The following is a 15,844-nucleotide window of genomic DNA, read 5'->3' as shown; positions in this document are numbered from 1 at the left end:
GGACAGGGTGGGGACATCCCCTAGCCATCCCCAAGTCCCCGAAATATTCCTGGTACGGGGTCGGGTTTTTAAGACTGGGACGCGTCCCCAAGTAATGCTGATCTTAAATACTTTGGCACACATACCAAGTCGAAGAGGCAATGTTTCTGTCAAACAATCTTAGAATCGCATAGTGGTGTTGATGACAGACCACTCAGTTGCATAGCATCCATTATGATAGGTTTAATTGTGTGGTCTCTACCATTATAGTAGCATTACACTTGAAAAGCATGTCCGCCCCAAGTTATCGCAGTCCACAACATTTGTCATTCTCTTTCCCAAGTTTTCAAAAAGTGCTTGTGCTACAAATGTAAGGCAGGTGGAACATTTTCAGTATAGGGTTTAGGGTTCAGGTATTTTAATTTTCTTTGTTTTACTTTTAATAGGTTTCCTTTAGAAGTCATTTTTATTCATCTCAAATTTTTTTTAAATTCATACTCCAATGAAGATTAAGGTAAAAGCATAGGGCTGCACCTAAAATAGTAATCCTATGCTTAATGGTGGAATGACACAGGTTTATGGCCAGGTGATACTTATTACGCAAATTCTTAAAGGTTTAATTAAAAATAAAATACATTTTTATCAAAATCCTATAAATTATTTTATATTAGTATTTGTATAAGATGGCATCTGCCAATAGTGGCATGTTGTGATGGTTAAGTTGTTGAGTTGTTATCCTTCCCATCAAGGTTCAAATCTAATGGGGATGAGGTCCCCCATTTGTGGCCTCACTAGTTCATAGCTCCAGATCAAAGCATTTACCCCTCTTTAATAAAAAAAAAGATGGCATTTGCTTTATTTGTATGCACTACTTTTGACATCAAGAAAGAAACGTTTTTTTGTGCTATTTAAAACTAGTACATTGCTATTTAATTGCCAGGTATTCTCAGTTTAAACCCAAGCACCAGAATTCCATTAATACTTTTACAAATGCCATGTGAATGAAACATTACTATGATACCATCATGTAAGGTATTTTGATTCTTAAAGGATATTTTAGGCACTATCTATCATGTATATTTCTGTCCCATTGGCACACTCCTGTACATCTCAAAATTAAGACATTTTCTTTCCTTCTTCAAACAGAATTTTATCCAACCTGAAAGCTTGTGTTCAACACAGGAAAAATTGTAGGACAAAATCATTTCCAAAATAAGATTTTTGTCTATCTAACTCAAGTACAGCTTTTTTGTGCTGCCACACTGCTTCTGTCAATTTTAGTGCCTTCAGTTGCCCAATATGAACAACATACATCCAAATGTAATAAGGAAATAGAGCATGTTGACTGTATCTGATGTGTTAAAAAACATTTTTAGAAATTCAACTCTACAATTAGCAAACAACAAATGAAATGTCCCCGTTTTTGGCAAGTCAATGCAGTTGATAGTGTCACCTCACCATAGCAACCCTCACGAGCTGAAAAGGTGATTTGGGGTTCCCAGTTCTGGACTTACTATTTTTAGTAAGCCTATTTTTGGCAATTGCTATTTTTAACAATGTAGTGGGTGGCTCTGACAGTTGGTTGTCACCTACAGTGGATATGGTTATTGATTGCAAGAGCTCATATTTATCAATTAATTATTAAAATTGCATTATTATTATAATATTTATTATTATAATAACGATATTAAGAGATAATGATTGAAAGAGTTCTAACGGAAAGTTCATGAGCTGAGTTCATTTGGGAAACTCTCACAGTTTCTGAAGATGAGTTCTTTTGGGAAACTTTTGATTATAAATATGAGTTTATTTCATTGGAAAAAACACGCTTGAATGTTTATTTGCTTTTGTTGCCTTTGTGGCTTCCCTGAGGTTCTGGATTTGGTGCTCTTCCTAAACTTAAATGTTTATGACTGATAAGTGAATTTGACTCCACAACTGAAGTATTGTGGAAGTATGAAATTTGCTCTATCTTCCATGTCTGTATATGTTGTTGCTTTGGAAGAGTTAATTGGTCGAGGGATATTTTTCTCTATTGTTGAGTGTATAATGGAGAACTTTTACAAATTTTGTGTGCTAGGGTACTTGGGGTGAAATTGTGCTACTTGTAAAGGGTTCGATTCAAGCTTAATATTGCAATTGTGTTTTCTATGAATACAATTAACAGAGAAATTGTAAGTCGTGATTTAATCTATCATCATTTGCAACTGTACTAGAGGAATTTGTAACGCCTTTAGAAGCTGGAAAATAGTGCTCTGCGATTGAAGAGAGGTATTCATCTTGCATGTCTGGTTTGAGGAAGGTGGTGTTAATAATTATCGGACGATTAGTCATCACTAGAGGCAACATCATCCATCTGGAAAGAGGTTGCAACCTAGTTTGAGCCCCGCATGAGAAGCCACGAGCCCTACATTTGTTTTTAATGAGCCGCAAGTCCATGATTGTGAAGGTTGTAACTTGGCTGGCCCACATCAAGGTTTGAACAAATGTGCATTTGTCTTTTTCCAGTATCTATGATTTGTCTGGGACCACGATATCACTTATAATGTCTGTCAGCATCCAGTTTGTGAGAGGGTCAATGTGTTGCATTGGCAGCGAGCCAATATATGGGCAGTCATTGTGGGACCTCTTTAACATGTTATACATTGTTGTGTTTTTTTAACAGAAAGTATTTTGTGGCTGCACGTAATAACCCAAATGGATATTTGCCCAATTTTATCTCAAGAACAAATTTCAGAATACAACTTGATTGTTTATACAATAAACCTTCAGATTTAACCAGCAAATATACGATAATTGCTCATATAGTAAACCTCAGAAATTTCTATTGTTTCATAATATTCAGCAATTACAAGAGCAAAAGAAGCAAAGCTCATAAAAACTCTTCAAAATAAGTTATTGCATTATACATCAGCAATACAATAACTAGATATCAAGAATCCAATCTTAAACATAGAGTTACAGTCAGATTGGAAAACTAAGAAAGAACCTATAAGCCCACGTGAGACATCTAATGTGATGTCTCCACGAACAATGGGGTTGCGTCCACTATCTACCGGCACGAGGGTTTCCGTACTCAAGCTGGATGAAAGTTGAAGCTTTCCAAATAGCTCTCCAAGAAAGAAAATTGAAATATGAATCACAAACCAAGCATAAAGAAATGAGCTTCTCCTCCTCCTTTTAAAGACCCAACCTGTGACTCGTCAACTTCTGTATTCTTGTCCCTATCCCTCATGCCAACTCATCTCTTATTCACTCTCCTTTAATTAAAATTGACTTAATAGTTTTGTATTAAGTCCTCGAAGGGCATATATTGGATTGGCCTATCAGTTTTAATGTCCAAAAAAAGGGGACATTATACTCCTCCCCTCTCGAGATTGTTTGCCCTCAAACAACTACAAGCATGTGACCATGATACCTAGGTCCCATATCAACATCATGAATATTGCTCTAACAATCCACTACGCTACTGTGATATGAATGAATGACTGAGAACTGCAAAGCCATTCACCGTCTTCCCATAATAACAATACATCAAGCATGCTAATGCCAAGATCCCAAACCATGTTGTCATGACCATCAGATATGATGAGATAGAAATGTATCAAAGAGCTATGTATATCACAGTAGATGATGACGACCCGACCTAAATTGTTGATGTAAAATCAAGCTACTCAATAGCTGAAATCAACACCATGGGCTCATTAAATACCATATTGTCGTCATCAATCTGGAGAACCCCTAAGTACATAGGTGCTATGAGTAAGAATGAGGTTGAAAAACCATCCCCTATAATCAAAACATAACACTCATCAATCCTCCACCAAAAACTATTCAATGGCTAATGTATGAAATCCATCCAACTCATATATAGGTTGGAATCAGGAACCATATATGGGCTGATCAAAGGATAGGTGACTGTAGTCAATTCACCACACCAATCCTATGACCAAGATTCACCACTAGGAACTGTATCTAGTTCCAATATTCTAAAGTTAAGATCATCCTCTTCATGACAATCAAAAAGAGTTTCCTCATTTTTCTCAAAAAGAGGATTATCGGAAGTCCAATCATCATCTACTCCGAAAAGGGGTTGCCTAAAAGCTAAATGTGATCTGAAATTTTGGTACATGGTCTTTTGGGACAACTATCCAAGCCATAAGTTTGCTAAATGCTATCAAGCTCATTAATTACTTCTTGGAAAAACTCCTGCCTCTCTTTATTCTCATGCTCCCTAGTATGATTTGTGACCTTAACCTGATTTTTTACTTCATGAAGAGCAATCTGTGTATCATCCAATGCCTCATGAGCATACTTAAGGTCCCTATTGAGCTCCATAATCTCATTCTTTCCTTTACTCAATTGATCAACATATATTCCAGCAACCTTAAGAATATAATCCCTGTCGGAAAGCAAACATTAATAATCTGATTTCATAGATTCGAGGGCTGTTTTGACTACCTACAAATCAGCAACAAGCAAATCTCCTTCAAATACCTTTTGAGCCTTCCTAGGGAGATCCTCAATGATCCTGTGAGTGCTATCATAACGTACCAAAGATGCCACAACCATGTCTTCACTAACCTTCAACTACTTTTTTAAGGCATGCATCTCATTATTGTCATGTCGATACAATTCATCGTCTTGTAGTGTCATCTTGGACTGTTCCTCGAAGTCAATATCATGTGTATAAGAAACACGTGGTTCATCACACCTCTCAAAAACATAATCATAGGCCTCAATTTCCTTGTTCCTTTGATTTGCATGCAAAGATATAAGTGTTGCTATGTTATCATTTTCACACAATGGCTCGTCATGCAAAGACTCCAACACGCTATTACTTCGAGTACAAACAACCTCATCAACATGTTTGTCAAGGCTAACCTCCAAATCACCAACATAGAAACTTGTATGTTCCTTATCCACAGTGGAAATCATCTTATCTACATTTTTCCCAGCGCTGACCCGAATTTCTTTAGCGTCCTCTTCGTTATTACGATTCCCACAAACATGATCAAGTGTGCTAGTGTCCTCACATGTCAAGCAAATGTGTTCCTACCTCATAAGGGTTCCTTTAACTTGTAAGCCCACGGAGATCAACTCACTATCCATCATGCGATCTTGAAATCTGTTGATTCTACGCTTAATTACTTCCTCCACGAGCTTGAAGGCTGCAATTGAGATCATCAACTTAAACGAGTCTTTGCAATATCTATGTTCCCTCCTCCAAAAGGCTTAAAAGGCTAACTGCAACCTCTTGCAAATTTCAACATCTACATCAAGAATTGAAGATATAATAGAGTGCATGCGAGTCTTTACACTTGTTGAATGGTAGCTCCTAATTTCGAACAAGAAGCATTCTAACAGCTGAAGAATTAAATCATTGCATTCAAGGTCAATCATAATATAAAATAATCTCATCTTTGCCATAATATCCAAAATCTGAACCCTCTTGTCAAAAGCAGGGTCGTTGTCATCATGTAATCCCTCCAAGTTCTTCACTATCAAATGCAAAACTTTTTTCGACACCACATCATTGTAGGTTGTTGTAGGAGATATTATTCGCATAATCTCATTGAGACAAAAGGCAACTGCAAGCCTCACATCTTTATGCGGATGTTCCATAAACTTGGGTTGGACCAAGGTAACCATTGAAGGTTGTAAAGCCCAATTTGCAAGCCTACAATCTGCCAGCTCTACATTGGTCAAATATGTTTCTATCTCTTCCAATTTGGAGAGAACATCATTTGAGGATTCCATGTGTTCTAGTTGCAACCCAAGTATGTATAACCAACCCAATTGTTTTTCTTTCTGCAAGTTTCTTAGTTGAGGAACATTGAAAGTATTGTTAAATTCCTTTGAAAAAACACTGCCTTTCAAATCTTCCATGGTTTTTAACTGGTTCCGTTATCACCAAATCTAAAGAGCTCAAAACTTCAAAAGATTGTAAGCAACAGTCAAATACCAGTTCAAAGTTCCTAGTGCATAAGACCACTGACCTTTCCGTTCTTGTATCCAACTCTATAAATCCTGAACAACACTCGATATGCAGACTGAAAGGAGTAGATATCCTCTATATCACTTATGGTTTTTCCTTTTTTTTACAAATGAAGGTGCCTGAACCAGTACAAGAAATAACTAATGTCAAAAAATTTAACAAGTTGCAATTTATCAACTCTGCTAGCACATATGCATTTATGAGCATCTTGGGATACAAATTCTATTAGCCCCATCATCACCATAATTTCCAGTCACGATAAATAGGAGATTTTTGAATGTCACCATAGAAAAAACCAGAGACTCTTCTTAGCTCAAGAAGTTGTTATGTCAATCTTCAACCAATATTAGAAAGAGTACCAAATGTTGCCTTCAAATTTCTTCCCACGACTGAAAATTTTGAACTCTGCCTCTTGATCGAGCGCCAATAACAACAGACAAGATGGCTGGAGAGGACTCTGGCACTTCACCATTCTGCAAGACCTTTTGACACCGGCCCCTCGGTAACAGCTAGGTTCGATATACATTCAACACTTTTAATATTCTAGTGTTTATGAGATATATTGCACTATTCAGACATCACATGACAACCTATAGAAGATGAGTGTTACTACCTTCAACTAGACTGAGAAGTGAAATAAACCAATTTTCGTTGCTACCTGTAACTTGATTTTCCTGAGATGATATCGCATAATAGAGATGCTTGACAAAAATGGGGCATTCTATAATAATTTATTGCGCCATATAACTATTCACCTTCTAAAGTATCATGGAGGGTATACCAAATAATTCCTTGTGCATTAACTTCCACCCTAATCTTTGACTATCGAATATAATCTAACTATAGTCATTTTGTCAAAAAAAAAAATTCCAGCAAATCAATTAATAATGCTCAACTTCAATATTTAATTATTTCCCCCGACTATAGTATTTTTTCCCTTTATCCAAAGTGACACGTACCTTCTATACTTGAGTTTTCATTTCATAAATTGCATGACAAAAGCTCCTTGTCAATAATGTGGAAGGCGCATATTAAATTCCTGTACTATAGTTTTGACATCGGATATTTCTATAGTCTACAATTGTATTTCACAAGCTTAAATCTTTAAAAATCATAACACCACCTCAATATTTACAGCAATTACAAATGATTCTTCCAAACACTATTCGTGTCTCCTTGGGCTCTCAACAATATTGCAGCTTAATTGCATATTTCCAACAATGGTGTTTCAACGCTTCAACAAATCTTGCATTAGCAAAAAAATGGCTACCACAAAAACCGTAGTGTCTCCTCTTATGGCTCCTACAACTATTGATACTTCATATTCTGCTCTTCCGACTCAATAGTGTTTGTTGAGCTTGGCAATAGTTCTCTCTCCAAATGCACACAACACTAGCAATTGTTATTGTGAAACACTTTTGTCTCACCCCATCAGTCAGATTTTGCTTAGTTAGGCTGCCCATTTGCTCACACCCAATTTCTGTCTTATTGTCACAGTATTGCATCGCTCGAAAGGAAATGGAAGGGTTGTCAATTTCTTCCTCACGGAACCTTTGTGGAAGGATATCATATAATGAATGCATGATAAGAACTTTGCATTGTGTAATTATTCATCTCACTGAATAATCTTAGCTCACTAGGTTTGATATTAAGGTAGACTTAGTCTTATTTCTTCAACAACCAAAAGAATTTTCACTCCTGCAACAACAATGTTATTTTCCACGGCACCTCTATGTTTCTTCACTTAAGATTTTCGACCATAGTCTCACAACAAGAACTCATCTGTCATTTTCAAATAAACAATATTCAGATATAAAGCAAGGCCCGATAAAAATCTTACACTCTTTAAGAATTCACAACCTCCAGAATAATGAAATTCCCACCATAGACATTATTAAAGACTACTCTCTATTGAATATGGGCTCCAGAATTATGATAAATCACACCCTTACATATCAAACATCCATTACTCCATCCAAAAATAAGCTATGATCGAACCTCTAACTATACCCAACAAGATGGCAAGCTCGATGCTCTAATACCACTGTAATATCCCAAATGGATATTTGCCCAGTTTTATCTCAAGAACAAATTTTAGAATACAACCAGATCAAATATACAATAATTGCTCATATAGTAAACCTCAGAAATTTCTATTGTTTCATAATATTCAGCAATTACAAGAGCAAAAGAAGCAAAGCTCATAAAAACTCTTCAAAATAAGTTATTGCATTATACATCAGCAATACAATAACTAGCTATAAAGAACCCAATCTTAAACATAGAGTTACAATCAAATTGGAAAACTAAGAAAGAACCTGTAAGCTCACGTGAGACACCTAATGTGGCATCTCCACGAACAATGGGGTTGCGTCCACTGTCTACTAGCACGAGGATTTTCGTCCTCAAGCTGGATGAAAGCTGAAGCTTTCCAAATAGCCCTCCAAGAGAGAACTGAAATCTGAATTACAAACCATGCATAGAGAAACGGGCTTCTCCTCCTCCTTTTAAAGACCCAACCTGTGACTCTTCAGCTTCTATATTCTTGTCCCTATCCCTCATGCCAACTCATCTATCATTCACTCTCCTTTAATTAAAATTGACTTAATAATCCTACATTAAGTCCTCAAAGGTCATATATTGGATTGGCCTATCAGTTTTAATGTCCCAGAAGAAGGGGACATTGCACTATGTATATTTCTTTCCTCTGCAGTGATATTGAGAATAAAGGGAAAAGATATTAGAATAATAATATCAGGTGCCATTTTTTATAATTAAATAAATTGGTTAACAGTTGTATAGCTGGCAGAATACAAGGAAATAATATAAGTGTTATTTTACATTGGTTAGATGAATTCTGGTTGGCTTTGAACATTTAACTGTTATAAGAAATAAAAGGAATTTGTATGTTTCAAAGAACCAAGCAAAACTATAAAATTCCAAAAAAATATAGACGAAATTCTTTACACCCGGCTAGTTATCAGACTGAGCCAAGTAGAGCCTTTTACAACAACCCGAATTTCCAAAAAATACAAAAAGTAGTTTCATGAAATAACAAGTATAAAATTGTAAACAAAAACAGTACTTGCCCACACTCACAATAATAGGGAACAAGCTTAAAACAAAAAGAAAATACTTATGACTTACTTCGCGTGCTATGTGCACAGCCATATCGGTACTTAAATTGAGATGTGCATCGCCTAAATGCTTCAAGATCCATCCTGGCAGTTTTGAACGCTTGTCATGCCGACTGTATCTGCAAATAATTAAAAAACAGCATTTGCATCTTAATACACGATTGGCAATTCCTACATACCTATAGAATAATATACAAGTGCAGCAACTGCAAGCAAATAAAGAAGTAACATAGCATTAGCACTAGCTGTAGGGTTGTCCAAGATAAGAAAGACAAAAAAGCTCTCTTGGTAGAAGAGTGACAAGTGAGATCAGTAGCAACAGTTATGGATGAATGGAATATTTGGAAACTCTAAATGGGTGGAGTAAGAAGCTGTAGATGCTCAGAGCGAAGGACGGCATGGAAGTAAGGAAAATGTTATAAATGCTTTGTGTTCCATCCATTCGCATGAGAGATGGAATCTTGTACACACTGCTCATGAAAATTGGGTCAATAAGTTTGACTTGAACTATACAGATGAATCCTAATAGCAATATCACAAATGAATTCTACTTATATGAATATGAAGATTTTCTTTTATTAGCAATACTTTGCGAAGAAAGCTTCATTCACATATTAAAAAATAAGAAAGCTCACATCATCGACTGGTGCTACTTCAATCCATAGCTTGGTTGTAGTTTATACAAACAAGATCACTGCTAAAACTTTGAGTCCTTCAAGTTCAAAATATACCAGGAGGAGGTTGTGCAAGTGCTTTGAATCATTATATAGGTCCTTTATCATCAATGCTTTGGAAATATCCTTTAATTTTAAAAAACTAATTTTTTATTGTTTTTCTTCAATTTTCCACTTTTTTTTGTAAATCTGATTTTTTCCTGATATTTGCTCAATTTTTTCCAAAAAAAACTACTCTTTTATTCCCCAAACGATTGATGCTTCCATGATGTAAATGATGTTATATAGCATCATAATCTCAATACAGAATAAATTGCTAGATCATAAAGGTTAATTATTAAATTTGTTCCATGAAATTCAAGCTTAACTCTAAGGATCTATTTCATCTTCCATATTTGTTCAATCAAAAAGGCAGCTTTCTGAATCAAGATTTGTTGCAGAAATTTATGTCTAAAGTAATTTCATAGCTTCTCACAACGATATAATTAATTCAAAACAGAAAATATATGCTTCTCCAACGATAATCTATTACAACAAAAAGATAGCTGTAAAAAAAATTAACTAAGGACAAAATCCAGTATATTTGAACAAACAATGCCGAACCACTCACCTTTTGTCAGCAAATATCATCATTCCATAATCTGCTTTTGATCGAATTACACGACCAACACATTGTGCTGCTTGTCTCTGACCAAATGAAGACATTAAGTAAATAAATATAAGTACACATAAAACATCATACTAAATGTTTATACCCATAAAGCTCAGGCAGTAGGGCATGGAGGGCAACAAAACAAAGTTAAAGACAAACGATACTCAGAAGAAAAAACACATACCACAGCATCAAAAGTTAGAAAATCTCCTTCTTTTATTTGAAATGTCTCCCTTAAATAGTCCAATCTAGCACGCAGAATCCTGAACAGTAGTATTTTAGAATTTGACGAAAAAATACAATATCTGCAAATATTTTATTAGTATCGCCAACAAATACATAAACCCTTTACATATGCCATCGTACATTTAAGTTGTGCTCATTAATATAAACGTATTCATGAACACTAAATAAGTTATTCTAAATAAAAGAGAATACAACCTGCTCAAAGTATACTGGAAAGGAACTCCAAACATAATCACAAGCCGCCCATAATGCCGATCAAAATCAATTCCTTCTGCCACTTTACCTCTGAGACAAACATTTCCATTCACTTGTTAGTGATTAGGCTATATAGAGAAACACTATGAACCATCAAATATAATCAGGAATCCACTCATATCAAAATAAAACTCATGAGAACATAACATCTAGTTTTTGAATTCTACTGCCTATTTTCCAGTGCAAGCATCTTTCACTAGTGTACTAAAAATAGTTATTCTAAACTAGACTTAAGCACCAAAAGAATATCCCTTTCTTCCTACGAAGTAAAGAAAAACTAAATATAAATCCAACAATTTTCAAACCAAGCACAAAAAACATTTCACAGCAATTGATTAGCACAAGAAGCTTTAATTCATTATTTGCAAAAGACAGACATGATTGTCAATATTAATGCAAATTTAGAACATATTAATTTCCACAAATGACCAAAATACAGCATCTAAGTAGCAGTGTAGAATGATGTTAGTGAACAGATTGTCCTTTGAAGAAATACGTGCAAATTCAACCCTGAATGCCCAAGTGAGATGACAAACTAACACCAACAGTTGGATAGGTTATCATGGATTGATAACCTTCCTCTGAATTTTTATCGGGTACAGCTCCCCGTATAAGATATTCAATGAATCAAATGTGGATGCTTTTAACTAGAAAGCACAAAAGAATATCAAACATCTACCTATAAATACAACGTACATGCAGAAATCTATACTACAGCATGAAAAGAAAGCAAAGAACAGCAGATGACACAAAGTTCATTTACTGAACGTTGCATTACAAAGGACAAAGGTCAAAAGAATAATTTCCATTCTCCTGAGAAAAGACGAATCAAAGCTTCCAGAAGATCCTGATATCGAATGCGTTCAGAAAATAGCACATCTGATGCACTTAAAGAAAACTGAAAGTTACAGCAACATAACCATCAGTGGAAAGAAAACTACATAGACTCAAAGTTCTAATTTGCAGATATCTTTCAAACCTCCCTCCTTTAAGATGTAAAAGACTACACAGATCCTATTACACATGCATCAGAAAATGAAAACCATCTCCCCTACATTACATTTCGAAATCAAATTCCTCTTTAATCACTAACACAAAGTCTAGCAAGTAAAGCTTTGTTCTGCTACAACTCCAAAGTCTGCATTCTTTTCCCTCAGAACTGAAAAATCTCCCCCCTGCTGACAGCACACAGTCTGTAGTTGCCGAAAGAAAAAGTGGAACCCCCGTTCACTTTGATGTTGGCATATTTAACCTACTCTTTCCTATGGCTTTTCAGTTTTCATAACTGATTCTTGAATGTCCAGTCTTTTCACCTTCTCGGGAAGTTTCTCATTCTTCCTTTCTTGGTTTACCTTTTTGAAATAAACCTCATTCCAAGTTTACATTTATCAGTAAATTTTCAAAAGTTGTTTCCACGTGACTCTTCAATCTTATAATGCCATCGTGTGCTAAATGATTTTCAAAGTCTTTTAAATAAGAAGAGGAAGCACCACGATTATCTTGATATCTCCTTTCTTAATGCTTTGACATTTTGGCTTTATACCTTATGCATTAACTTTGGGGCAACTCGAGTTTGAAAGTTTAGTATCAATCTTCATGTTTTGGAATGCTCATACCATGATAGACCCAATGCCTTTGTTGTGTACTAGCTCGTGGCTCCACATGGACAAAGCCAAAGAACTCGGGTCATTCCACTAGTTGGCCAACTTTTCTGTGAAACAAAAAAGACATTTGCCAATCTGAACCGAATTCATTGTGATTTCCTTTAACCTCAAATGATTCTAAGGACAAGCTATAAAGGCGAGCTTAATCTATGTAAGTTCATAGTCACCATAACACCGATGATAATCAATGACCATCCAACAACAAATAAGATCCATGTAAATGAAATGACAGGTAACGTTTCACTAAGGGCCAACATGACCACAACAAGGTTAGTAATGAGAGATGAAACTGTTACACATGTGGATACTACGCTTGCTCTTCCATGTTTTAAGCTGTCTTTTACCTTGAGTGCCACAGTTTTTCTGTTGATAATCCTCCAACAACCGACACATGGCTTGGTATTGGGTTCCTTTTGAATTGAGCTCCTCGATATAAAACTCGCCTCTAGATCTCAGGTGCTTTATTAGACATTCAATGCACAGTTGTGAAAGACTGTAGGAAAACAGTGAGCAGAGTAGGATTGCTATATGATTGTGTGTGGATGACTTACATGCCCGTTTTCCTTCCTCGTACTCGTGGTCTCCAAACTGTTGCTTCTCTTATTCAACTAGTGTTTAACAAAATATGAAGACACATAGGTTTAATTGGGCATAGGTCATGATGAAGATAATATGTCGCATTTCATTTTGGATACTCCCTTAAACCGCTATGGGCCCGCGGGTCTGTAATCCTTTTTCACCCTTTTGTCGGCAGGAAATGGCTCAAATACCATACACCTAATTGCAATTGAAATATGCTTTGGATGTATTCAGGTGAGTACACACGGGATATGCTCCAAACCAAATTGTCATATGGGATGTTGACAGTTTGAATTCTTGAATATTCTTCATACAACTGCTCTTAATCTCCAATTTATCCATGTATATGATGCACACACTCATTGAGAACCTTAGGAAATAGATCACTACATTCTTATTGATTTTTGCTTTAGGAATTCTAACACTTGGATTCGCATGCAATGAATCCACAGCTTTTATTTTCAACTGTCACTATGCACAGGCCGTGGGTGCCTATCTTTTACATTTTCATCATCACTGAGCTTGACCGATTTTAATATAACCATATATGCATTCTGTGTTCAATAGTTTTGAATTTGAAAAGGTATCTTAACTTGCAAACATCAGACTGCTACCCTTTTTGCTTTGATATTATTCTTGCATGGGTTTTGCTCTCGATCCTTCAAGAATTTCAGTATCTCTGCCTGTAATATCTGATACATAGAATACCATCATAATCCTTGTGTAAATGCAAGAGCCTTATGAGCAAACATTTGAAAAACTGACAATGATATATTTACTCATCTTGCATCTGATACCTTTCTTTTATCCATCTATATTTCCTTTGAAACATTATAATCATGATGAAGACATCACCATTTTATGACAATGCAGTCGTCCTCAACTCGGATATCACCAATTTTCATGATATGTAGGCCCCGAACATGATGGATTTAGTTATCCATTGACAACTTATACAAACTTCAATATTATCTTCTTCAATACTTATTTCTCTAGCTCCATTAAACTGATATTTTAATCACAGTCCATATGTATGAATGTCTAAGAGCTTTGAGTCCTTCCCTGTATATGCCACATGTCCAATAATGTTGAACTTCAGGCTTTCTGTCCTGAATTTGAACTGTTTGAAACTACAAATTGAAGTATTGAACTGTATCTCAAACTCAACACTGTAAGCTCCTGAATCTGTTTATGTGATCTTGCAAATGTTGGACTTTCAAATACCAAAAATTAATTCGTATCGGAAGCTAGGATCTGCACTTCAACTTCCATCGATCATGAGCTCGCAAGATGAACATTTCTGAACCACCAAACCACTTTGAACTACTTCGAACTAAAGTTCGAAGTGGTTCAAAAACTCTGAACTTGAAGTTTTGAAACTGTGACCATATCGGGCACTAACAAATGAATTCTGCAATCTCTCTATATATAAGGCTCCTCATAACACTTATCTATTGTCATCCTGACTGCCCAATGCAATTATTTTCTCCAGAACTATCCCCACAGCTGTCACGATTCTCTCTTAGGGACTTGAAAGAATGTGCTACAACGTGATGCAGCCATAAGACACTCTTCAAGAGCCTACTAAGAGGGAGAGTGAATCACTATATCAACAATTTTGCCAATTTAAAACTTTTATCCGGACAATAACTTCAAATGGTGGAATTAACAATTATGCACATGAACACAATGACACAATGTTTTATGTGGAAACCCAATGCAGCAGAAAACCATGGCAAAATAATTGCTTTTATATAAATTTGTCCTTTTACATTGTTTTTTAGGCTCCAACCCCTATGTTTATGAGCACTGACTCACTGGAAGCTCCAACTCCCACATTTTGCAGGCACTAACCTATAGGAAGCACCAACCTCTCACTGTTGTCTTTGAGCACCAACCCACTGCACACAAACTGTTCTTTCCACCTTATCAACATTGCTTGCTCAACTGATGATGGATACTTTTATTTCACATTTTTCTTTTCGTATATCTGTGTGAAGTTATACACTCTTTTTTCCTTGAAGTCAACCTTATACATATATTTTTCTTTAATTACAAATTCACATGTGTGCGTGTGTGTGTGTGTGTGTGTAATTCAGATTTTAATCTGATTATATCTTTCCCTTTTTTGCACCTTTTAGATTTTGCTTACTTCTGACTTCACACTTCACTGCTGAATATATATAATATATATACATCAAATAAAAATCTGATTTTTTATATATATATATATATATATATATATATATATATATATATATATATATATATATATATATATATATATATATACTTTTCTCTTTTTGTTCTTATTAATCTCTAAACTGCTGACCCTTCTATTTGCAAATAATACATCGTCTTTTATATCCTTTCATTCCAAGTGAATGGTGTGTCTTTTGGCAGAGAGAAACATCTCTTATAGGCATCACATATTTTCATTTCTCCTTTTTTAGTTTGATCACACCTTTTCTAAAAAATAAACTCCATTCATTTTAAACCATCAACATATCTTGTCTTTATGAGTGCTTGTTTATTATTTTTTTCTAATATGATAACTTAAATTATCTTTGATGGTTGCTTTTCGTTTTTTATAATATAGGGCCTTCACCAATCTGCCGCCAGTTAAGTATTTTTAAATGATTATCTAAATATGATGGACT

General features: G+C 35.4%; 1 protein-coding gene across 6 annotated transcripts in view; it reads right to left on the bottom strand.

Moving 5' to 3' along the window:
* UVH6 (RAD3-like DNA-binding helicase protein) overlaps positions 1 to 15,844 on the bottom strand; it is a 100,629-nt gene that overhangs the window by 56,185 nt on the left and 28,600 nt on the right. For all 6 annotated transcript variants that reach the window (XM_089807394.1, XM_089807396.1, XM_089807395.1 and 3 more), the window contains exons 8-11: positions 10,882 to 10,971; positions 10,625 to 10,703; positions 10,399 to 10,475; positions 9,125 to 9,233 (exon numbers count right to left, since the gene is read on the bottom strand). In XM_089807394.1, coding sequence (XP_089663520.1) covers positions 9,125 to 9,233; positions 10,399 to 10,475; positions 10,625 to 10,703; positions 10,882 to 10,971 — 355 coding nt within the window. The remainder of the gene's footprint in view (positions 1 to 9,124; positions 9,234 to 10,398; positions 10,476 to 10,624; positions 10,704 to 10,881; positions 10,972 to 15,844) is intronic.

The sequence above is a fragment of the Cupressus sempervirens genome, chromosome 10 (assembly GCF_028749045.1).
Source record: "Cupressus sempervirens isolate cs-2001-9-10 chromosome 10, ASM2874904v1, whole genome shotgun sequence".
Classification (NCBI taxonomy): domain Eukaryota; kingdom Viridiplantae; phylum Streptophyta; class Pinopsida; order Cupressales; family Cupressaceae; genus Cupressus; species Cupressus sempervirens.
This window is presented reverse-complemented; position numbering and strand designations above follow the sequence as displayed.